This window comes from Protopterus annectens, chromosome 5.part0, assembly GCF_019279795.1.
Source record: "Protopterus annectens isolate FY-2018-M chromosome 5.part0, PAN1.0, whole genome shotgun sequence".
Lineage (NCBI taxonomy): Eukaryota > Metazoa > Chordata > Ceratodontiformes > Protopteridae > Protopterus > Protopterus annectens.
In genome coordinates, this window is record NC_056735.1 from 403,809,454 (window position 1) to 403,834,043 (window position 24,590).

The 24,590-nt window shown below is 40.4% G+C and overlaps 1 protein-coding gene across 1 annotated transcript in view; it reads right to left on the minus strand.

Annotated features, from left to right (window-relative positions):
- Positions 1–24,590, minus strand: part of CCDC80 (coiled-coil domain containing 80) — a 451,240-nt gene that overhangs the window by 116,740 nt on the left and 309,910 nt on the right. Inside the window, exon 4 of the mRNA XM_044072370.1 lies at positions 1,333–1,484. Coding sequence (XP_043928305.1) covers positions 1,333–1,484 — 152 coding nt within the window. The remainder of the gene's footprint in view (positions 1–1,332; positions 1,485–24,590) is intronic.

Consider the following 24,590-nt stretch of genomic DNA (forward strand, 5'->3'; position numbering starts at 1 on the left):
CAGAACCCTGGAAGTTAGGAGTGATGAGACCACATCCACAAACAGGCTGATCACCAGTTGAGTCCCTCATGGCTCCATGCTGGGCCTGCTCCTCTTTGGCATCTACTTCTTGGAAGTTAAGGCCAATGTCAAAGGCCTCTGGCTGACCAAGTTTGCAGATGATTGCAAACTGGCAGCAGTCACAGAATTCTCCCAAGACACAAACATCCAGCTGTGGCTTAAAACTCAATGCCAAGAAATGCATTACAGTACTTTGGGGAAGTTGGCCATCCCCTAAAATGATATCATTGATAAAACACCCTTAAAAATTGACCCACAGGTCAGGGATCTGGGAACACATGCAGAAGTAACCTGACCTTTATCCAACATGTGTCCAAGGTAGTAAGGAAATCCTTCTATGTTGCTCAACGTATAAGTAAGGGCATGGCATCTAGGTCCAGGAAAGTCATTGCACCACATTGGCCCTCATCACACCCCACATTGAATATATTGCCCCCTTCGGTATGTATTTGACCAGATACATGCAGCAACTGGAATGTCTGCAAATGGTCCTTACAAAAAGAATACAGGGCATAAACACAATGCCCTATGCATTTCATCTTTAAACTTTATCTCTATACTCTGTCTCCTACAGACTACTGATACAAGGCATCCCTAGATCCTGCTCTGATGAACCTTTTACGCATCCACAAAACAAACAGTATCAGAACTACTAGATCTAAAGACCTAAATTTTGCTTGCAACATAAATAGGACATGCTGGAGAGACAGATATGCAACTTAGAGAATTCTCATTCTCTGGAATAGGCTCCCCAACCATGTGAAACAAAGAACCTCCCTAACTATATTTTAGTGTAACTTGGACCATTGAATGGGAAATTGAAAATTCACCCCTGGTCTGGTGCCTATTTCTCTGATGGAAAGAGGCAGTCAGTAAATCATGTCATAATTAACAATCATCCCCTGTATAAATGTTTAAAACATATAACTTGTGGGACACATTTGGGTTGCATGGCTAGGCTTATAAAGGCCCTAGCGGACATTAGCCCAGTGTATACCTATGAACCCATAAAAGCAAATAAAATAAAATTCTCCCTGTCACTAAAATAAATAATTCTGACACCCACAACACAGCAAACTCTGAACGCAGCATACACTATGAAGCAAATTGTAACAGCCATTCTTTTTGCCCTTTGACCCTGTGCCGTAGCATTAGACAAGATGTACAAGCACAATAGTAAATCCTTCTGCTTTTTGTTCATGCTGTTAAATGGAAGTCAATGGCAAAAAAAATCAGATATTTTTTTTTTAAATAATGCAAAGTTTATTGTACCTGGATAAGAAGTTTTCAAGTGACCGAGGTCTTTCTTCTTTTTTGCAGGAGATCCCTTCCCTTTTCTGTCTTTCCATTTCTTTGATTCTTGATGAGAAGGTATCAATGTATTCAAACACAGCTTTCATTGTGATAGGTACCTCATAGTATTGCTGTAAAGAAACATCACCAGAAACTCAAAGGCTGATAAAAATAAAACACGAACTGACATTACTCAATACTGAATGATCAGACAACCATAAAAAAAAAAAAACATAACACAAAACATGTTTACCCTAGGACTGATTCACTGAAAGGTTTGCTGCTATAGTTATTTAAACAAAGGGATACAAATAATTACAGATTTGTCTTTTTATGCACATCATATTTTCACCTCTGTAATTTGATCTGTGTCACATTTTCCCTATTTTGTACCTTTTAGATTGTTCAGCTTTGTTTACTATAAGCATTATTAGAAACATTTTTTATTTGATCTTGGTTTACAGACCTGCAAAGGTTAACTAGAAAGCCTTTCTGTATAAATTATGATTCTTCCTAAACATGCTTATCTTTCCTTATTTTTCATATGGGTTTTCTCCTGAGACCCCTCCCGGGATCAAGACTTTGATGTGGAGCAGGGTTTTGTGGGTTTTTCTGATCCTTAGAAGTCTGTCGATTTATAATCCTTGTAGGGTCAACCTTGGGAAATTGGTCTGAAAGGAGGGACTAGACAAACAGTTATTCAAAAATGTGCCCCATGATCGTTTACTTAAAGAGTCAAAAATCCTCACCTGGAATAAGTATAACAAGACCTTCCCAAGTGGGAGGCCTGGCACTGATATTTGCCATTGAGTATCTGGTGGCATGGCCAGACTTGGAAAAAAAAGTTGTATGGAGCTGCCATTTAGGATTGCCCACCTGCAAGGTAAGGAGTAGAAGGCAGGTGTTATGCCTGTCCAGAGAAAGGAAGGCAGGCATGAGCCTAGGGTCTGATTCATGTGAAGATAAAGCAGGTTTTTTAAGCTATAAAACACTTGATTACCACATTTTTTTGTGTATTTTTACGGGATCAGAAATATACTTTGCTTCTGGCTGCTGTCAGTTAGGAAGTGCTGAGTGTGTTACAGCTTTCAAAGACATAAAATGCTTTGTGCTCCTACACTTTCTATCCTGTAACTGATAGGAATCAGGTCAGTTAAAGCTCCATACGCTACAGTGAAATATGATTGTGTCTCTCTGATCATATGCAAAATCTGAAGGTAATGCTACTCAATTCTAGAAGTCTAAACCTCAAAATGCACTCTCTCGAGGCACTCCTAAAAATGGAGAACATCGATATCTGTGCAGTAACTGAGACCTGGTTCAAGGCTCCAGAGAGCACCCCTGCAATACCAGGCTACAACTCTTACCACACTTTTCGGCCACCAAACCAGGACCGAAACACTAAAGGTGGAGGAGTGTCAATATTCACCAAGGATATTCACACCACCAGGCTAGTTGGCCAACACAATGTGTCTGAAATTCTCCAAGTGCAACTAACACTAGGTAAGACTGCAATCCAAATTGTAGCTTGCTACAGATCCCCCACCATACCCCAAGATTCTCACTACACCTTTCTAAACATACTGGAAAATATTAAGATAGAACCAAACACTTTAATACTGGGTGATTTTAACTACCCTGCCATTAACTGGGAAAACTACTCATGTCCCAACACCTTTGCGCAACGGTTCATGGAATTCATAAATTCCAACGCCCTCGATCAACTAATCCATAGTCCCACCAGGGGCTCCAATATCCTAGACCTGGTCATTACCAACATGGGAAATCAATGCTCCATACCTATGGTCAATCCCTCGTTAGTCAGGTCTGACCATAAGCTAATCACCCTTAACATCCACATCCCACCCCACCCCCAGTAAAGAAACCACCATAAAAAACTTCTCCAAAGCCAACTTCATGCTACTCAAGTCAGAAGTGACAAACTTCATGACACCCATGCAGACGGGAACTGAAAGTTCAACTGCTGAATCCTACACTAAGGCACTGTATGAGCACATCCACTCATGCATGAATTGTGCCATCCCAAATAGAACCAAAATGCTCTCATCCAAAAAAAGGAAGCCAATCTGGTGGTCCCCTGCCATAAACAAACTTTACAACAAAAGGAAGAAACTTTTGCAGAAAAGAGGAAAATCCCAGGATGCAAAAAACTCCCTTACTAGCCTCAGTAAGAAACTGAGATGCCTCATAAAATCCTCCAAAGCTAGTTACGAAAATAAAATTGCCAAAGATTCCAAAGACAACCACAAAGCATTCTATAACTATGTCAAGAATCTAAATGGCAATGCTCAGATCTGCTCTGAGCTAAAACAGAATGGCATTAAATATGCTGATCCGAAGGATATTGCCAATATCCTGGCAGATCGATTCAGTGCCAACTTCACCCCCCTCACCCCTAAATGGCCCATCTCAATACCGGAAGATTGCCAAATTCCAGTAATAATGGCCACACAGGTACAAAACGCACTCTCTAAAGCCAAGAATACAGCATCCATGGGACCAGATGACATCCCGGGCTGTGTACTACATGAACTACAATATGAACTGGCACCTCACCTAAGTGTCATGTTTAATCATAGCCTCACCTCAGGTTTCGTGCCCACTGAGTGGCGCAGAGCTACAGTTATCCCAATCCACAAGGGGGGATCCACCTTGGATCCCGGAAACTACCGTCCCATCAGTCTGACAAGCCTTGGAGCGTATTATCATGGAACTTATAAACAAAGACATTGGCAACCTTCAAACACTGGACCCCACCCAGTTTGGGTTTGTGAAGGGCCAATCTTGTCTCCTGAACCTGATTGACTTCTTTGAATCAGTCTCCAGAGCCATGGACAAGGGTAAGGTGGTCCACACAGCCTATCTAGACCTTGCCAAGGCCTTTGACACCATCCCCCACTCTGGAATCATAGATAAACTTACTAAGTTGGGCATTAATCCCTATGTCACCCAATGGGTTGCTAAATGGCTTACTGATAGAACCCACACTGTAAAAGTAGCTGACTCCAAATCCAGCTCCAGACAAGTGACATGTGGAGTACCTCAGGGTTCAGTCCTGGGGCCGCTCTTGTTTGGCATCTACTTCTCTGGAGTACAGGTCAACAGTAAGGGACTCTGGCTAACAAAGTTTGCAGATGACTGCAAACTGGGAGCCATTATTGAATCCTCAAATGATGTGGATACTCTACAAAAGGGCCTTATAGAAACAGATGCTTGGTGCCAGAGCCATGGGCTCAAGCTCAATGCCAAGAAATGTATTGTTATCCCCTTTGGGAAAAAACATGTATCCATGAATCACCATATAGGTGGCAGTACACTAAACACAGAAAGTGTGATAAGAGACTTAGGGACACAGGTGGACAGTGGTCTCACCTTCGATAACCACATCGCCACAACAGTCAGGAAATCCTTCTATGTGGCACACCTCATCATGAAGGGCTTTTCATCCAGAAAAAAGGAGGTCATTGTCCCACTGTACTCATCCCTCATTAGACCCATTATAGAATACAACGCCCTATTTGGTATGTACCTCTCAAGACATCTGCAACAACTGGAAAGGCCTCAGAAATACCTCACTAAAAGAATCACAGGCCTAAAGCAGATGCCCTACGCTGACTGCCTTAAAAAACTCCAGCTATACTCTGTCGCATATTGTCTACTCAGAGGCCATGTCAAACCCAGAGCTGTTGGACATGCTACACTTAAAGAAATCCCAATCCCTCAGAGCTACATGCTCCAGGGATCTAAACCTTGTCATCACAATAAACAAAACATGCTGGAGGGATAGGTTCCTGACCCAGAGACTCCCCAGACTCTGGAATAGATTGCCCATACATGTCAAGCAGAGTGCCTCTTTGGACCTCTTCAAGAGGAACCTTGACGATTGGATGGGAGAAGGGAATTTCACCCCAGGGATCACGTCAGTCACCCTGCTAGACAGGGGTCCCGGAAAGTAAATAATGTGGGAAGAAATAGCCAGGGAATTGTTATGGCTAGGCTTGTATAGGCCCTAGGGCTGATAGCCTAGTACCAACCTATGAACCTATGAACCTATGAACTCACATGTAATGTATATAGTGCTATGATTGTTCTCCAAAATTGGGAGAAGACAGTTTTGTTAAAGTGTTTAACAATCTTCTGTTAAACACCTCTAAACCCTATTAACCACTATTCTCACCCTAGAGTGTAACAGTGATGAGTGCTGGCCAGCACAGAACAGAGTTGACGAGCATAACAACTTCAAAAGCTGTTAGATACTTCACTTTGCCACACTCTTAAGCAAAAAGTGTGGAAAGGTGAAATGTCGAAACAACTTTTAAAGCTGTTGGATCATCTGAAGGATGCTTGGCTTCTGCCTGCTGTCTGTGTGGCAACACTGCATTTTATGGTCCTGCACTTTTTGTTTTTTCTGCTACTAGTAGTACACAAAGCAGATAAACCTCCATACACTAGAGACAATCGTGAATGGGTTTCATAATTATGTCAACTTGATAAGGATGTAAAATTTTAACTCTCAAACTTTGCTTCACTCTGCTCTCAAAATGGATTCTTTGGCATCCATGTCTCAAACACATAACTTGGCTATGTTGGGAGATCTGATCATAATCCTCTCAACGTGGATGTCCAGATTCACTTTTTGATCTTTGATTCACTCTACTGTCAGGGTGAATTTCTTGACAACCATGTCTGAAACACATTACAAGTTAGTTATGCTTGGAGACCTTTGTGTTATGTGTTCAAGAAATAGTTGTCAAGAAATTCACCTTGAGAATGACATCCATTTCTAGAACATTTATCAAGTTAAATATGATCAGAGAAACTAATGATAATTCTTGGCAGTACATGGAGCTTTAGCTGTGCTGATGTGCTAATGGTTGGAGCAGAAAGTGTTTTAACACTTAGCATTACTATGCAGACAGCTGCTAAAAACTTAATGTACTAGTGATTAACCAACAGGTTTAAAAGATATTAGTTCACTCTGCCACACTTTTATGTTTGTGTGGTTGCACAGTGCGTAACTGCTTTCAAAGCTCTCAAAAATGTCCCCGTGCTATTCTGTGGTGGTTGCTGTATGTGTGCTATTCTGTGGTGGTTGCTGTATGAGCTTAACTCATTAACCCCGAGAACCGTTCCCTGGCACCTCTGTGCTTAACACCGAGTGCGCTATGACACGATAGGAATTTCTTCATGTTAACCCCGAGTGCCTTCCTGCAGCGCAAGTAAGTTTACAGCCCCTAATTTCAAGCTATTGGTAAAATATATGTTGAGAAAGTAACCGAAGGTTGTCAGTTACCTTATCAACTTAGGATTTATAGTGGAGGTACCTGATGGTCCTATTGGACTTTTTTGTTAAATTCGGCTTTGAATGCTCCCTGTCTTTTCTCCAGATTACAGCAAAGCCAGCTCCGTGTGCATTCCTCAATCAAGCGGTGGCAGCCAATCGGATTCTTACAATCCGAGCCACCGCTTGCATAACTGATGTGCTGTGGTCGTTTTTTTTTCTTTTACAGGATTGTTCTGCTGTTAAAACTAGTGCCAGTAGTGCACTGAGTTCCAGGATTGTATTTGCGTTAGGTCTAAGGGGTGTTATGCTGCCTGAGGTTATTGATAGCTTCCGGACTTAGATATGGTAGCCGTGTTTTACTATACGAAGCTTGTGTTGTCATCAGGGCTGCAAGTAAAATGCTACTTTTATGATTTTTGCCAAGCGCTTGTTTTTATCTTGTTTCTGGAGTTTATCGTTTATCGTTAAATCGTTTGTCTGGAATAAACAGAGTTCTTTTGGATTTAATTACGCTGGACTGTTTTTTATCAGCAACATAGAATATAGCTGCTTCACTGATAACCAACGGAAACCGTATATACTTTGTTTTTCCTTGGTGTCTGGAAGATTGGGGTTTGGTGAGCTTCTGCATCTACTGTTCTTGGTTTATACAAACTGCTTCGTGATTTGTTTTTGAACCATCTTTATGCTTTGCTTTGCCACTAAACTATTAGCTCTACAGCATATACAGTCACTTGCAACTGCAGTATGCCCCGAGTACAAGTACAATGTAGAAATATTGCACTGCTTCAAACAAACTGTTGAACTGATGCTATGGCTTGTAAATAATGTTTGCTACTGCTTATGCTAGTATATGATACTGTAGTGATGGATTATCTCAGCCTTATATGCTAATGTTATTTGAGTGTTGTAAAGGAAATGTTTGCACGCGGTGCTTTGAACTGATGCCGCTTGAGCCTAACACCACCAAACAACTGAGTAGCTCATGTTAAAACTAATAGCATTCAAATAGCGTGTTGTTTTATTAGGCTGTGCATATCCTTTGAGTGCACTCGCTAATTGAATAATGCATATAGAAGCTTAAACTGCTGATCTGCTCAGTCATTTGTAATTTGTCACATAGTTCATGTGTTTCCCTACTAGGGGATCTAGACGTGTCTCATATTTCCTGTACTTTCCAGCTAGGTGAACAAGGGATTATCGTGTAATTTGGCTAAACTGTTTTAGAGCTGATTAGCAGTTTGTACTTACAGGAGTTGTTCTACACACTCGTAGACTAAGGAGGATGTTCAGCAGTTGGAAGGGGAATGGGAAATTTAAAAATGGCTCCCTCAGTTGTAGGCACTTATGATACCTTGGGGCAGGAAATTAGGTGCAGGGGGGAGGGGTTTAGGCATAGAGTAGTGGGGCTACCACCTTGTAGAGAGCAAAGAGAAAAATGAAAACTATCAGTAAGAGTATCTAGCTATGGTGAGGGATCTGGAGCTGTTGGCAGGGAAAGGGAGCCAGTTAGTCAGTCAACAATAAGGACTCTTATAGGAGTAGTACGTGTGAGTTGAAACAGGGGGTTTGTTATAGCAGAGAAGCAGACCATCAAGAGTGAAATGGGGTTTCGGGAGAGATTGATAGGGGTAGTATGTGCTAGATAAGTAGGGTGGAATTACCTGGTAATTTTTTGTGTAAATAGAGAAATTGCGATTTTAAGTATGTTGCAAAATTAACAGTAAAGGAATATAGTTGAAAGTCTTTGAAGAAAGATTACCCAGAATACCTGGTGGAAGGGGTAATTATTGAGGTTATAATGAGAGAGAAAAAATGTAGTCCAGTAATTAAACTATGTTTTCAAAACATGAACGGGACTAAAATAAAACACTGTTTGGAAATAATAAGGTTTAGATAGGGCTTAAATGCAAAGAAACACTTTCCTGTAGAAGATGTGCACATCGTTAGTTTATAGTCAGTAGTTTTTATTTTGTAATTGGATGTCTAGAAAGAAATCTTGGAGCAAATAGACATTAAAATTGTACTACTGAGGGCATTCTGAATAATGCTAGGTGAAATGCTTGTGCAGCATTCTATTTTGGAAAGAATTAAAGGAAGTTAACTGTAAGTGTAATAGTTACAAAACATTATGTAGGCATACTGAGAGATGAAAAAGTGGAGGAAGTATGCATTTTTGTTTTTGAAAAGACTGATGTTGATCAGAGAAAAGATTTAGACACTGAACATGAAAGGATGGAAAGGAGATGGCTGGATACATACCTTTCACTCAATCTATATGAACAAGGGAGTATAAAGCTTGAATTAAAACTAAAACCTGAGATATGCCCTGCTGAGATTTTAGACCCTTTGCTGTTAACGGACAGTATTTATAGTCATTGCTCCAAGGCATGGAAGGAATTTGCTCCAGCTGCACATAACCACAGCTTCGGCATGATTCATAGAGCAAGGTGCACTTAGGCACAAGCTGCTTACTCAGCTTACAAAAATCTTAGGCAAGTGAAACAATAGTATGATGTAAACGAGGAATGCCTGAAATCTGTGTGACAAAATTATGTGAATGAGGTATTTGCCCTTTTGTGATTCCTAGCTGCTTTATTATGTCCCAACAGCTTCTCCACTGTTTGTCTTCACTGTGTTCCATGGTAAATCCAATTCTCAGTAAGATATAACTGCTGTACTACTTTGACGTAATTACTCTGGTCTTTGTCCTAACATATGGTAATAGCTCTATTACACCTGTCCAAGAAATATGATGCATATTACAACAGATAATGTGATGCAATTTCCCACCTGCACATTCAGTGTTCGTTTATGAATTTTTCATTTTGGTGCTTGTACATACCAGGAAATGTTACTGAACGGTTGTTTTGGGGAAATCTTTCATTCTGGTGCCTGTGCATACATTATATTGAAGGGCTTGGGTGGGTGAATGCTTCATTTTGGTGGTACAGCAAAACTTACAGATGTTTCATTTGGGGAAGCGTTTAATTTTGGACATTGTGCATACATCAACATTCTACTGAAGGGGTTTCTTGGGTGAACTGGTGGTTGCACATACTAGAAAATGTTACTGAAGGCTTGTTTGTGGAAATGTTTCATTTCAGGTGCATGTATACCTGGACATAATTATGAGGATGTTGCTTGGGGAAATAATTATTTGTGTATCAGGGACGTGCTTGTGCATACATGGTCTCACTGCTGAAGTGACTTCTGGGCCAATTTGTGTCATTTTGATGCCTGTGCATACAGAATGCAAACAACTGGAGGGGTTACTGGGGACATAGACAAAGTCAGTCTGCAAATTACATTGGGTTACATCACTTCTGCTTGTATTATTTTATTTGTGATTATACTGCCTGAATGAGATAAAGGTTATCACTCGCTTGCAAAGTTATTTACCAAGTGACTACTGACAGGATGGAGCTACCATATTTTTTGTTTATTTCTCCTGGCTTTGTCAGTCATGTGTGGAATTTAGATGGGAGGAAGGCCTCAGTAATACCTAAGTGTTATACTATTTGACTGACTCAGATATTCTCCTTACTGATGATAATGAGTCTGTGTTACATAATAGCTGCACAAGGTAATATAATGAATGCATACTCAACAGGTTATGGGCAGCAGTTATCACCTGTGTCTCAGCATGCATACCTTTGCAGTAATGAAAGGAAGGTCATTATCACATAGCAATAGGTGCAGTTACAATATAGCAGTTAGTCATTATTACTTTTTTGGGGAAAGTCTCAGCTGCTGTCAGTGTTATTCACATAAGTAGAAGTCGTTATCACTTTGATGAATTCACAAGTCAGGTTGTGTTTTTTCTCTGCTTTGCAACCCCCTCATTCTTCATTGACTGCCTACTCTCCTAAACCCCTGATTTTTTTCTTGCTGTATATATGCATTATATGTATATATATGCATATATATATATATATATATATATATATATATATATATATATATATATATATGTGTGTGTGTGTGTGTGTGTGTGTGTGTGTGTGATATGGATATACATGTATGTACATTGGTCACACACACACACACACACACACACACACACACATATATATATATATATATATATATATATATATATATATATATATATATACACACAATTGTGGTGGTTGTGCGTATCTCAACATTTTCCTGAAGGGGTCATTTGGGTGAATGTTTCATTTAGGGACATGTGTATAACATGTAGTAATGAAGATGTTGGTAGGGGAAATAATTCATTTGTGTACCAGGGAAGTGCTTGTGCATACATGGTCAGACTGCTGAAGATTGTAATACAGATACAGTGTGACAAGTATAGGTTATCTATAGCTCAGGTTTCAGCAATGGTTATTATAATTTTTTGTTTATGTATCCAGCTTTCAAGAATAATTTATTATCTGTTAACAATATGCACGTACTGCATTTAGGAAAACTGATGGGTCTTATTGTAACCAGAGTGATGGTCAGATGCAATAACTGGCATTATTACTTTTGTAACTAATTCTAACATGGATTAACCAGATACGTTTGACATTTCTGCTTGTATTACTGTACTTCTGCTTATACTCAGTAGTTGGGCATGTTTCCACGCTTTGTCAGTCATGGGTGGAAATTAGGTGGTAGGAGGAAGGGCTCAATAACATCCAAGTTACTATTTTGACTGAATTATAACGGCATTGTCATTTTGTGTGGTCTGATATAATTCCTCGACAGATATGGAAAACAGCAAACAGTCAACGGGCAGCTCACAAGGCCAGATGTTTACAGAATTGGTTCATGCATGGCTTGATGCACAGTGTCGGCGTTCACCTAACTGCGGAGGGCATTGCATTGTTCTTGACTGACCTCCACAATGGTGTGAGGAGAGATATGCAGGATTGGTAACATGCAGCGTGTGGGAAGAATGGAAAACACCCATGACCAAGTAGGACCAGTATGGTAAGTAAAACTCTCTTATGAAATGTGTTCTGTAAAATATATTATTCTGAGTTTGTGCACATATGAAAGTTTGTTTTGGACTTAGGTTATGGAAATTATGATTTTTTTCATATTTTGGTAAATAACTTTGCAAGGGAGAGTCTGAATGTGCTAAGTAATACCTCATTTTGAAGACAGTACTGATAGTTCCAACATGGTAAAAGAATGGTGCCTGTATGTTGTACTCATAGGCAGATATCAAAGTTTGTTTTGGACTTAGGTTATGGAAATTATGGTTTTTATTCATATTTTGGAAGTAACTTTGCAGGGGAGCATCTGAATTTGTTAAGTAATACCTCATTTTGAAAAGATTATTTATAGTTCTAACATGGTAAAAGAATGGTGCCTGTATGTTGTACTCATAGGCAGATATCAAAGTTTGTTTGGAATTAGGTTATGGAAATTATGATTTTTTTTTCATATTTTGGTAAATAACTTTGCAAGGGAGCATCTGAATGTGTCAAGTGATATCTCATTTTGAAGAAGGTATTGCTGGTTCCAACATGGTAAAATAATTGTGCCTGTATGTTTGACACATGTGCAGATATGAAAGTTTGTTTCGGACTTAGGTTATGGAAATTATGATTTTTTTTCATATTTTGGTAAATAACTTTGCAAGGGAGCATGTCAGTGTGCCAAGTAATACCTCATTTTGAAGACAGTGTTACTCCTTACAACATGGTAAACGAACTATGTCTGTGCACTCTACACATGTACAGATATCACAGTTTGTTTAGTCTTGTACGATTATGAAAATTATACATTTACAATACTTTTCATTATTATGCCCATATCTTTGCAAGGGAGCATGGTGATCACACAAATGATGCATCATTTTGAAGCTGACATTCAGATGCACAACTTCTACACTGATATGTAGGCTCTGTCTGTTACAGGTGATGAGATATTATGCTTTGTTTATTTATCAGTTATGAAAAATAATATATTAATCATATTTCTGTGTATATCTCAAGAAAGGAACATCACACAGTAATGGTTAAGGTATCATTTTAAAGCTGACATTCATATTAACAAATTACATTCAAATTGTATGGGTCTGCATGGTACATTGACCAAGATATTGTGCTTTGTTTTTCCAAAAAGGTAAAAAATATGCACAATATCGGCATCCCTTGCCAAATATTTAATAATGACTTTGATATACACTATCAACATTTACCCTGTTGGAAAGGTCAGTGTCTGTTGAACAACTTTCGCGTTCACATTTTTAGTGTAGCTCTTATAGTTAAAGAGTTATGAACATTTGTTTTCTGTATGGTTTTACAAATGGATTTTCTGAAAATGAGCTCAGGCTGCACTGTTGTTTCTATGGTGGAATTAAGCAGGCAGCTTTTCCTGAGCTGCTCCGGAGTGAATGAGTTAAGTATGACATCTAATCATAGCAATATCCAAAGGGCACTTGATGTTTAGAGCAAGTGATAGTGAACAAGTGTGTTGAGAGCTAATAGTATACCAGCATTTGTAACAGACCCTTTAAGACCTCAAAAATTTAGGCAATAGAAAGGCTATATATCAAAAATGTCATCGGTACTTGTCACAGTACTAACTGCTAGACACCAGTCATGAGGGAAGCTAAAAAGTTAAAAAAGAGGTATTCAATGCAATACTATTAGGGAAGCCTGAGGATCTTAGTGATATGTGTTGAGAAGCCAGTAACTAAAGTCAAGACCTAGATGTGGGATAAGTTAGGCAAGGTAATGGAAAATGACTTTCAGATAGGTTCGTAGAGATTTTGACAAAACATCCAGAAACTCAAGACAGGAAAGCAGGACAATACCCAAGATGTGGTCAGCTAGGGCGGAGAAATGCTGACCTCAACTAGAGGAAATAAATGAGAGATAGAAGGAATAGTCTACTTAATACCTGAATCCAGTGGATATGATTACCTGTGAGGAGGTAGTGTCAGAAGCATCAGGTTGGACTGTATCCATTTCTGTAGATGAGATTACTGCAGATATTAAACAGTTCTACTGTGATAAGACTACAGGAAAGGATAAGCTCCAGATGGAGCTGCTGAAGATGATTGTTGGGGTGTCGAGGTTACATTGTCAGGGTGTCATGGTTAACATACATTTTCAGTGTTTTGTTGAAGGCTAGGATCTGTATTTCTGTTCAATTGAATTCAGGTAGTAGTCCTCATTTTCTAAAAGGTGGCAGGTGGGTGTTTTTCAGTTAAGGAGAATCATGCTTCTCAGGTACCTTGGGAAAGATTGTATAAGAGTGCTGGAAAAAAAGTCTCCAATGAACAGTAAAGCTTCTGATTCAGAAGATGGAATGTGGATTCTGTCTGGAACAGCAGATCAGAAACCAAACAATTCCTCAAGTCCAGAGACACTGCCTGGCTTTACTATAAAAAAAAAACCAATGAAACACAAAGCCTAACTAAGTACCAAGAACTGCACAACCGTGGAAAAAAATGCATTAGGCTGGACAAAAAAATTCTACTACACGACATTAGAAACTAAATACCAACACCCCCCCCCCCAAAATTTTGGAAAAATGTAAACCAGCTACTAAAATCCACCCAAAAGGCTACCCCCAAACCAACCACCCCTGACACTAAAGTTCCCATAGAAACACAATAGAACTCTCAATTTGTGAACTCAATTCTATCATTAGTAAAACAGGACAGTTCCAACCTCACTATCCCCCCCAACACAAATAACACTAATACAAGCTTTACCCTCAAAACAGTTTCCACCACTTCAATCTAAAGCATGCTCTCCAAACTAAAATCCTCATCAACAGCAGCTGACCTACTCCCCAGCTATTTCTTGAAACTCACAGCAGATGCTATTGCTATCCCAATCTCCACTCTCATAAACAGATCAATTGTTGAAAACTATGTGCCCAAACTCTGGAAAATATCCTATGTTACACCCATACATAAAGGCGGGACCTCCACTGAACTTAGTAACTACAGACCCATTGCTATACTCTCCCCCCTGGCCAGAATCCTAGAAAAATGCATCCATACCCAAGTGCTAAAATATCTCCTAGACAGCAACATCCTGTCAACCTACTCAACATGGTTTTAGACCTGCCCATAGTAACACTACAGCCCTCCTCTGCTTCACAGACACAGTAAACCATCTCAAAAATGAAGGCCTGCAGGTGTCAAATCTTTTTTTGGAATGTCCAAAGTATTAGACACAGTTTCACACCAAATCCTGCTAAACAAACTAAACCAATATCACCTATCACATTCCACTCTTACCTGGTTCCAGTGCTACTTAACTGTCAGGTACTAAGCTGTGAAATGGGAAAATTATCTCTCTCCTCAGCTGCCCATAACTATTGGAGTCCCACAGGGTTCTATCTTAGGACCACTAATATTCACAATCTTCACAAATGACCTCCATACCTCCACACAGCATGCATCTATCATTCAGTATGCAGATGATACTACCTTAATCTATGCTGCACAAAACATTCCCACCCTTCTGCATACAACTCAACTAGCATTCTCTGATGTTGAAAACTACCTTGCCGAAGCCCAACTTATCCTCAATCCAAACAAAACTCAGCTTATGATTATAACCAGTTCTAACAGAAACACTAACAGTCAATTCACTATCTACTCCACAAATGCTACTCCAATTGTTCCAGTGGCACAGGCTAAGCTATTGGGAATAACCATAGACTCCCACCTAAAATGTGATAGTCATCTCAACTTAACTATTAAAAAAGCACATGCCAAACTGGGATCACCCTACCATATCAAACCATTTCTTACCAACAGCACAAGATCAGCCATTGCTCCCTCCCAATTTCTATCCACCCTACTATATGCATCTCCCATTCTGACTAATCTCAACAAAACTGAACTAAGCAAAATGGAAGCCTGCTATAAGAGAATTGCCCGCTTTGTTGCAAATTGCTCATATAGAACTCATCACTGTACTGCTTTGAGACAGCTCCACTGGCTTGAACTGCCCAACCTCCTAACCTACAATCAGCTCTGCCTCTGTAATTCTATTACCTCCCCAATAAGTGCCCTGGCTTCAAAAACCTAGTACAACACTTAGCCAAAATGCCTCTTAGATCATCAAGCAAACTACTACTAGAAGTCACCAACAGCTACAAAAGCTTTGGAGACACAGTATATAGTAGTTTAGTGGCTAAAAAATGGAACTCTCTCCCCATTAGCATACAAAACACATTGTCCAAAGCCTCCTTAAAAAACCTCATTAGGCAACATCTCAAGCAAAGTTGACAGTGCCATGAATGCTCCCCAGGCCGGTGAAAGCAGATAACGTACACATACTAAACCTAGAATACTTGATAATAGTTTTCACTCTTACTCACAAACACTGGCTAATGTACAATGTATGTACTGTACCTGTGTACTATGTATGTATTCTGCCTATGTTCCAAATTTCAGCTGTACTCTATTAATTACCTTTATTTTTAAATTAATATTTTCTTGTTTTTTTCTCTCCACTGTAACTGTTGATGTGCTGCATACCACTGTAAAAACACATCTGTTGTAATTTGTATGTATACTGATCAAGTCTAAATATCTAAATGTATTTGTAATTTTTCTATGTGGAGCTTTTCTCCCCGGGCCTCTGCTGAAAAAGGGCCTTTTCGCCTCAGTCAGACACCCCTGGTTAACAAATGTAAAATAAAATAAATAAATAAATAAATAAACTTTTAGTCCTTGTTCACAAACTGGAAGGGTTGTTGACATTTGCTAATGCTGTGTACGTGTCTTTTGTGAAGTTGTCAAAGGCATGTGTCTTTGTACCTCAAAATGCCTTTTCGGAATTGATATAACTATACAGGGTCCCATGGTAACTGTTGCATTCCATTTAGTCCCTGGATGTGAGAAGAGAGAGTTGTGTCTGCATTTTTGGAATTCAGTTAGATAAGGTCAACATGGGAGCATAGGTCTCTGCCAAGGTTGTGATATGCCTCCCCTTATATATGTGATTTGTTGGACAGGATATAAAGGAGCAGCTAAGGCCTGACCATATCTAGTTTCAAGATGTGAAGGTTGCATCTTTGTTGTTTGTAGACAATGTTGATTTCTTAGCCTGTTGTGAGTCTGACCTCTAGAGTTCATTGTAGTGGTTTGCTGCTCAGTGCAAAGTGGCTGGCATGAAAATCAGCCCACCCAAATCAGAAGTTATAATTTTTTTTTGGAAAATAGATGATTATTGCAACATGTGATGGAGTAGCAGCTACCTCAGGTGAAGGAGTTTAAGAATCTTGGTCTCTGGTTCATGAATGAAGGTAAACAGAATTAGGAGACCTGCCAGAGGATGGCTGCATCAGCATCAGTACTGCAGGTGTTTTACTGGACATGGTGGTAAAGGGAGAATTGAATCGCTAGACAAAGATCTCAGATTACTGGTCAGTCTTTGTCTCCATCCTGCCCTGTGGTGATGAGCTTTAGGTAGTGACTGAAAATGAGATCAGAAACTCAAGTGGAAGAATTGGGCCTCCTTATCAATATAGCTGCGCTCATTCTTCATGGAAGAGTGAGGAGCTTTCAATCTGCAAACTATCAAAAGGGTAACACTACTAGGCATGCAAATAATGCAGCTGAATGATAAATAATAGATGAACAAATAATACTTTATTTAATAAACCATTAGCAATGTTGGCTTTAATATTTAAGACTTCCTCAGACAAATAACCCAAATCAATCAAAGGTATTTAAAAACTTAAACATATCACATGACATTTTCCATCAAAACATTAAAAGTGAGTATGTTAAAAACACTAATATATAAGAATATAAAATGCATAGAAAGTAAAAAAAAAACAGAACAGTCACCTCCACTAAAAAATAAAATTATTTTTCTATTATTTACAAAAATACCTTCATCTGTAGTATGCTCTAATTTTTAATAGCGGTGCAATAGAGACCATGCCATTAATACCTGGAAAGCAACCTGCATTCCAACAGAGCTGCCAGACAAGCTTCCTCTTTTCAGGTTTTAAACCCCATGGACTACCTCTAGGACTTGGAAAGTAAAGTTGTGTACACTTACCATAAATGTAGATGTTCAAGTATATTCACTGTTGCAGTCATCACATTTGGGTTATCTGCCTGCAGGTAGCCCTCAGTCGGCCTGAATACCAGAGTCTTGGGATTTCTGAGTCAGATGCCGTCGCTTCTTCCATGATGTCAGGTCGTCAGGGGTATAAAACATGCAGCTGATATCATTACATCATTTTTTTTCCCAGATGTAAGGAGCCCCCACAATAGGAAGCAATTACATGGTGTGAAACACCCCCAGTAAATACTAATGCTATAGGATATGGCCAAACAAAAAAAAAATAGGTAGAAGTATAGAAAAGTCAGGGGCTGGAGGGAGGGTAACCAGGACTGCAACAGCGAATACACTCGAACATCTACATTTATGGTAAGTGTACACAACTGTACTATGTTCTTCATGTTTCACTGTTGCAGTCATCACATTTGGGTTGATTCCCAAAGCTGAGGATGGGTGGAGGCAGTCAAGAAGCATTAAGGCTGGCAAGCAGGGCCTGTAAGACTGCTGTGGCAAATCCAGCTCTGGATTTAGAAAAGACAGGTAAGTGGTAATGCTTGGTGAGGGTGTGTGCAGAACTCCGGGTTGCAGCTTCCAGGATGTCCCTGGTAGGGACTCCCCTGAGAAATGCTGTAGAGGTTGATGTAGCCCTAGTGGAATGTGTTCTGATCCCCTGTGGGGTGCGGTTTCCCATGGTGTTTGTAGCAGAAATGGATGCAGTGTGCTATCCATTTAGAAATGGCAAAGCTGACTAGCAGCTGGTCACATTTTCTGAAAGGTTTAGTCCTGTCCAGGTAGAACCTAAGCACCCTGTGCACATCCAGGAAGTGCAGGATCCTTTCCCCTTTATTCTGAGGATTAGGGAAAAAGGTTGGCAAATGGATGGATTGGTTTAAAGCCACACTAGGCACCACCTTGGGCATAAATGATGGGTTAGTCCTTGGGGAAATCCTGTCCACATGAAAGATAATGAAGGGTTCCACGGCCATAAGGGCCTGCAATTCAGACACTCTTCTTGCTGAAGTGATGGCTATTCAGACACTCTTCTTGCTGATGTGATGGCTAGAAGTAAAGCTGCTTTCCAGGAGAGGAATTTTAACTCTGCTGAGGCAGCTGGCTCAAAGAGTGGAAGCGTGAATTTTTCCAGTACAAAGTTAAGGTCCCAGGCTGGAGTGGGAGCTCTCTTGGGGGGTCTTAAATTTTTGGCTCCTCTCAGGAACCGTTTGACCAGAGGATGAGAGAAGAGGGGTGGCTCAGTATTATAATGAGCCAAGATGGCAGAGACATGAATCTTAATTGAAGAGAAGGATAGGCCTTTGTGGAGCATTTCTGTTAAGTAATCTAGTATATGAGGTAAGCTGAGCACAGTTATGTCCATTCCTTGAGAATGGCTCCAAGAACAGTATCTTTTCCACTTTTTGAACAGGATTTTCTAATACTAGGCCTCCTTGCCTCAAGGATGACATCCAGCACCTGTTTACTGAGGGTTGCTGGTGATGAGTTCAGGGGATGAGCCAGCCTGCTAGGTTCAGGGTTTGTAGCTGAGGATGCAAAATCTGGCCCTCCTGCTGGGACAGCAAGGAGGGGGTTTGAGGCAGGTGCCATGGTGGCAGTACTGTCAGACTGTACAAAAGTGGGTACCAGTGCTGGCTTGGCCAGCCTGGTGCAATCAGGATTGTTCTTGGCTTGTCCTGTTTGATCTTTAGTAGAACCTTTGAGAGGAGGGGCAGAGGGAAAAGGCAGACTGAGAGGTTTTCCCATGTAAAGGACAGGGCATCCACTTTCCATGCTTGGCTGTGGGGCGTTCTGGTGCAATATTTGCTCAATTGATAGTTCTGAGGGGAAGCAAAGAGGTCCACCTCTGGTGCCCCCCACCTGTGGATCAGAAGCTTGAATGATTTGGGTTCCAGTTTCCACTTGTGTGGGTCCATTAGAGTTCTGCTTAAGTCATCTGCCAGTGAATTTAGCTTGCCTGACAGGAATTGAGCTTGCAGGTGCACTTGATTGCTCAAGGCTGTGTTCCACAGAGCCATGGCTAACCTGCAGAGTGGGTAGGAATGGGTTTCCCCCTGCTTGCTTATGTACCACATAACTGTGGTGTTGTCTGTCTTTATCAATAGTTGCCATGGAAGAATAAGGCATTTGAAGGCTGTCAGAGCATTCTGTACAGCTAACATTTCTTTTTGATTGATATGCAGGTGCATTTGCTTTGGGCTCCATTTGACTTGAATGCATTGTCCTGCCATGTGAGCCCCCCATGCATAGTCTGATGCGTCTGTTGTTAGGGTTTGGGTGGCAGGGGGTTGAGTGAAAGGGAGTCCTTTGTAGTGGATGCAGGCCTCTACCCACCAAAGGAACCCTACCCTTAGGCAAGAAATGATAAGAATCATTGTTTCCAGGTCCTGAGAATGTTGACACCAGAGATTTTTTTAAGTACCATTGAAGTTTCCTCATATGTAGTCTTGCATATGGAATTAGCTGAATGCAAGAAGCCATGAACCCTAGGGCTTGCAGCATTTTTCTTGCGGATAGCTGGGTTTGGGTGGCCAGTAGACTGAAGTAGATTGTCGAATTAATTTGTTTTTCTGGAGTGAGGAATGATACCTGGGAAGTTGTGTTCAAGCTTGCTCCCAGGAATACAATCTGTTGGCTAGGTACCAGATGTGATTTCTTTTCGTTGATTGTGTATCCAAGTGAAGTTAGAAGTCTCTTTACAAATGTCAGGTGCTGGAGTAGCAATTCCTGACTGTCCGCCTGAATCAGGCAATCATCCAAGTATGGGTAAATTAGAAATTTTCTCTGCCTGCAAGATGCAATGGCTGGAGCTAGGCATTTTGTGAATACCCTGTGTGCAGTAGATAAGCCAAAGGGAAGTGCAGAGAACTGATAGTGCATAGAGCCTGCCTTGAAACGCAGGTATTTCCTGCAAGATTGCCTTATGGGGATGTGCAGATAAGCTTCTTTTAAGTCCAGGGTGGCTAGTCAGGAGTCCTTGGTTAGCATAGGAAGCAGCTGTTGGAGAGTAAGCATTCTGAACCTTGGAACCACCAGGAAGGTGTTGAGAATAGACCGATCCAGGATTGGGCACCAAGAGTTTTCTTTTCTGGGTACCAGAAACAGTCTGGAGTAAAAACCTTGTCCTCTTTGCTCTGCTGGAACAAGTTGAATAGCCATGATACTGAGAAGAGAAAGTACTTGCTTTTGGGCCTCTGCCCACTGGTTTGGGGGGAGGTCTGGCCATTCGCCTGGGGTTGGCAGTGAGTGGAAGCAGAATCTGTATCTCTGGGATACAGTGTTCAAGACCCATCTGTCCTGGGTGATGTACTCCCAGTTTTGTGCATGCAGGGTGAGTTTTCCTCATAAGGGTGCAAGTACTTGGGCAAGGCTTGGAAGAGTTAAGGATAAGTCATTGCAGGATTTTACCAAAGGAAGATGGCGTACTACTCCCTGTTTTAAAGGAGGGGAGCACTCCATTGCTTAGATCTGTGCATACCCTGAGACTGTAATCTTGGTGGTCTGCTGCCCTTGGGCTTGGACTGAGAAGGTCTGGGAGGGACTAGAAAGAACCAGTTTTTAGAAGGCCAATGCCTACTGAATCTCAGTGGCTGTACCTGTAGGAAATCTTTAACAGTTTGCATAGATTTAGCTTTTTCCTCCATCTTTTTGAGGACGACCTCTGCTTTATTGCCAAACAGCAAACAGGCGTTCTTGGTTTAATGGTGCATCTAGTAATTTTGCTTTGACGTGGTCTAGCAAGATTTGTTCCTTAAGCCAAGCATGCCTTCTAAGAACAGACCCGGTGACAGCAGCCCTGCAAGATGCTTCTAAGGCATCAAAACCACATTGAAAAGTATGTTTTCCACATTGGTTAGCAGAATGCATTAACTCTTGTAAATCTTTATGTTTTGCACTATAAGGAATCAACATAATTTTCTGTTTAATTATCTCCATAATATGCTGCTGATACTTTAACATATGAAACTGGCAATTTAAAGCCCTGATGGCAAGAATAGCAGAGGTGTATACCTTCTTACCCCATCTGCCTAAAGCCCTAGAGTCCCTGTCCGTAGGGGTATTGTTTTTGGCTCTTGTAGCCTTAACGCCTTTAGGTCCCTGGGAAATGGTCTCTGGATCCACAGTAGGATTCTTAAAGAGGAATTTGTGGGAGTCAGGTTTCCTGGGAGCTGGAGGCAAAGTATCTGGGGTAAAGCTGGATTCCAAGAAGACATCATCTACAATTTCCAGAACAGGAGGGAGAGCTAGAGGCCTGCGCTGAGGCAAGTTTAAAAATTTCCTGAGTCTCTTTTTGGACTGTGGGTAGTCCTGGCACTCCCAGTGGAAATGCTCTCTAAGGGTATGCAGAGTTTCACCAAAAGAAAAATCTTCTGGTGGGGAAGCAGAGGGGATGGAATCCTCTGCATCAGAATCCTTATCGGTAGATAAGGATAAGTCCTGGTAATCAGAAGGATCATAGTCAACAGGCTCATGATCTGAAGAATTAGAAAGAAAATCAGTTCTTGGTCTTTTTGAGGGGGAAGGCTGGCTTCCCCTAATTAAAGTTATAAAATCTTCAGCCATTCTAAGCATTTGTTTCTGAGGCATGTGGGCCTGAGAATGCGCTTTGGTCATTGGTTTCCTAGGCGTAGTGCGAACTCTGGACCTGAGAAATTCGGTATTTTTGGTTTGAAACAGAGTCATTGGTTTAATATGAAAGGACCTGAGAAATTTAGTATTTTTGGTTTGAAATGACGTTATCGGTTTAATATGAAAATCGGAAGGCCTGAATACACCCTCAGAAGCCGGTGCCTGCACAGCAGCTCTGGACTCATCCAAGGTAGAGACATCTGCAGGTTCCATAGTAAAAGAACCATCTCGCTGCATACCAGACTCCAAATGGGTTTCAGTAGAGGCCTGCAAATCTGTAGAAGCGGGTATCAGGGGCTGCGAAAGCACCTCACTGAGTACCGGCATACTGGGGACTAGCTTAATGGAAGACTCGTTGGCAGTTTTGGACCTATGCGGTCTGTCTCTGTCTTTATCCTTATGTTTTTTCATAAAATCTGTAGTTGGATGGCTTATCAAAGCCATTTCAGAATACGGAGAACAAGAGTGAAAGAACTTAGCGACAAAATAGCCCGACAACGAATAGTTCAGATGTTGAACAAGGCACAAAACCGACAGCGAGGAATGTCGTGGTCTGGGCCTAAACAGGTGACGCAGTAAGAATGAAAATCTCTGAGAGGTATTTGCTTTCCACATGCAAGACAATTATTAACTTTTTCTGACATCGGTTAGAGCAAGAAAAAAGGATCCCCAATGGGGTACTTATCTTTTAGAAGACTTCAGGTCTGAAACTCAAAAAACAAAAATTTCAGGAGGCAGCCAACCGGCACTTGCAAACTGCTTCTGCTTCGGACACTGCACGGCAAGAAAAGCTGATGTAATGGTGTCGGCTGCATGTTTTATACCCCTGACGACCTGATGTCATGGAAGAAGTGACAGCATCCGACGCAGAAATCCCAAGACTCTTGTATTCAGTCCAGCTGAGGGCTACCTGCAGGCACATAACCCAAATGTGATGACTGCAACAGTGAAACACGGAGAACATCAACTTGTTTGACTACAAAAAATTTAAAAGAATGTTGCAGATTTAATTTCACATGCTTAGCGAGAGTATTAGTAATATTATCATTCCAAGTTGTTCATACATTCTGTCTTTTAACTGTCACTCTGTCTTCCCCACATAAAACACAACCAGAATTGACAAGTTGCAACATAAACAACTCTCTTTGAAGAACAATCAAACCTGCCTTGTATATTAATGGGGTCCCATTCACCACAAAAACATCTAGAAGAATAAATCTACAATAATTATACCTAAAACACTGAAACATTCATTTCTTATTCAGGACAGAAAATTCTTCTAATGTCGATTCAAAGAATGACTTATAACATATTCCTTTCCTATATACTACAATTGGGTGCTCCCCTAATCTATCATGAACTTCTAAATCTTCACCCATGACACACCAATTTTTATTTAAAATAAATCTAATAAATCTACTATCATAATTAAAAGTAGTAATAAAACTACAATCAAACCTTAATTTTGTACTAGCCATCACTTCCATATTTAATGAATCAGATCTTTTATTAATCACTAAACCATTGTTAAGAATCGGGGTAAAATAATGGATTTCTCTTTTTCAGGTAACCTTAGACATTATATCATCAATAAAAAACTCTGGGTAACCCCTACTCAAAAACATAATTTTTATCCCATGACATTCTTCAATAAATTTCTCAAAAACCTTCATCATTCTTGCTGCCCAAGCAAATTGACCTTTTACGACACCCTTCTTGTGAAGGGCAGCAAGAATGATGAAAATAAATATGAAAATAAATTTAAATATTAAAGATGAAAGTGCTTATGGTTTATTAAATATAGTATTATTTGTTCATCTATTATTTATCTTTCAGCTGTGTTATTTGCATGCCTAGTAGCATTACCCTTTTGAAAGTTTGTCGTTTGGGTTGCGTGTTTAATAGTTTTGCATGTGTGGTATGGCTACAGGGGGTGCAGGAAGGATCGCAGCTTCTTTTTGGTGACTCGGCTTTTGAAGAATTGTAATGGTCTGTGGGGAATCTTACATTATTGGTGCAACAGCTGTCAAAAAAATGGACTCTTTTTCTTCTTTGGAGCCTAACCAGATGGTTCAGAGAAAACAATCAGTTGATGTCTATCCTGTCTTCCATCCGTCAAAATGTAGAGAGGTTAATAATCATAATGGAGGTATGCCAGAACCTGTTTCTAATAGACTATTAGTTCCTGGACCTAAGCCATGTGACCAAATTACTCCTAATTTTAAAGAATGGTTAGAGAATGGTCCAGATTTACTATCGGATGCGAACTCTGCAACTACAGA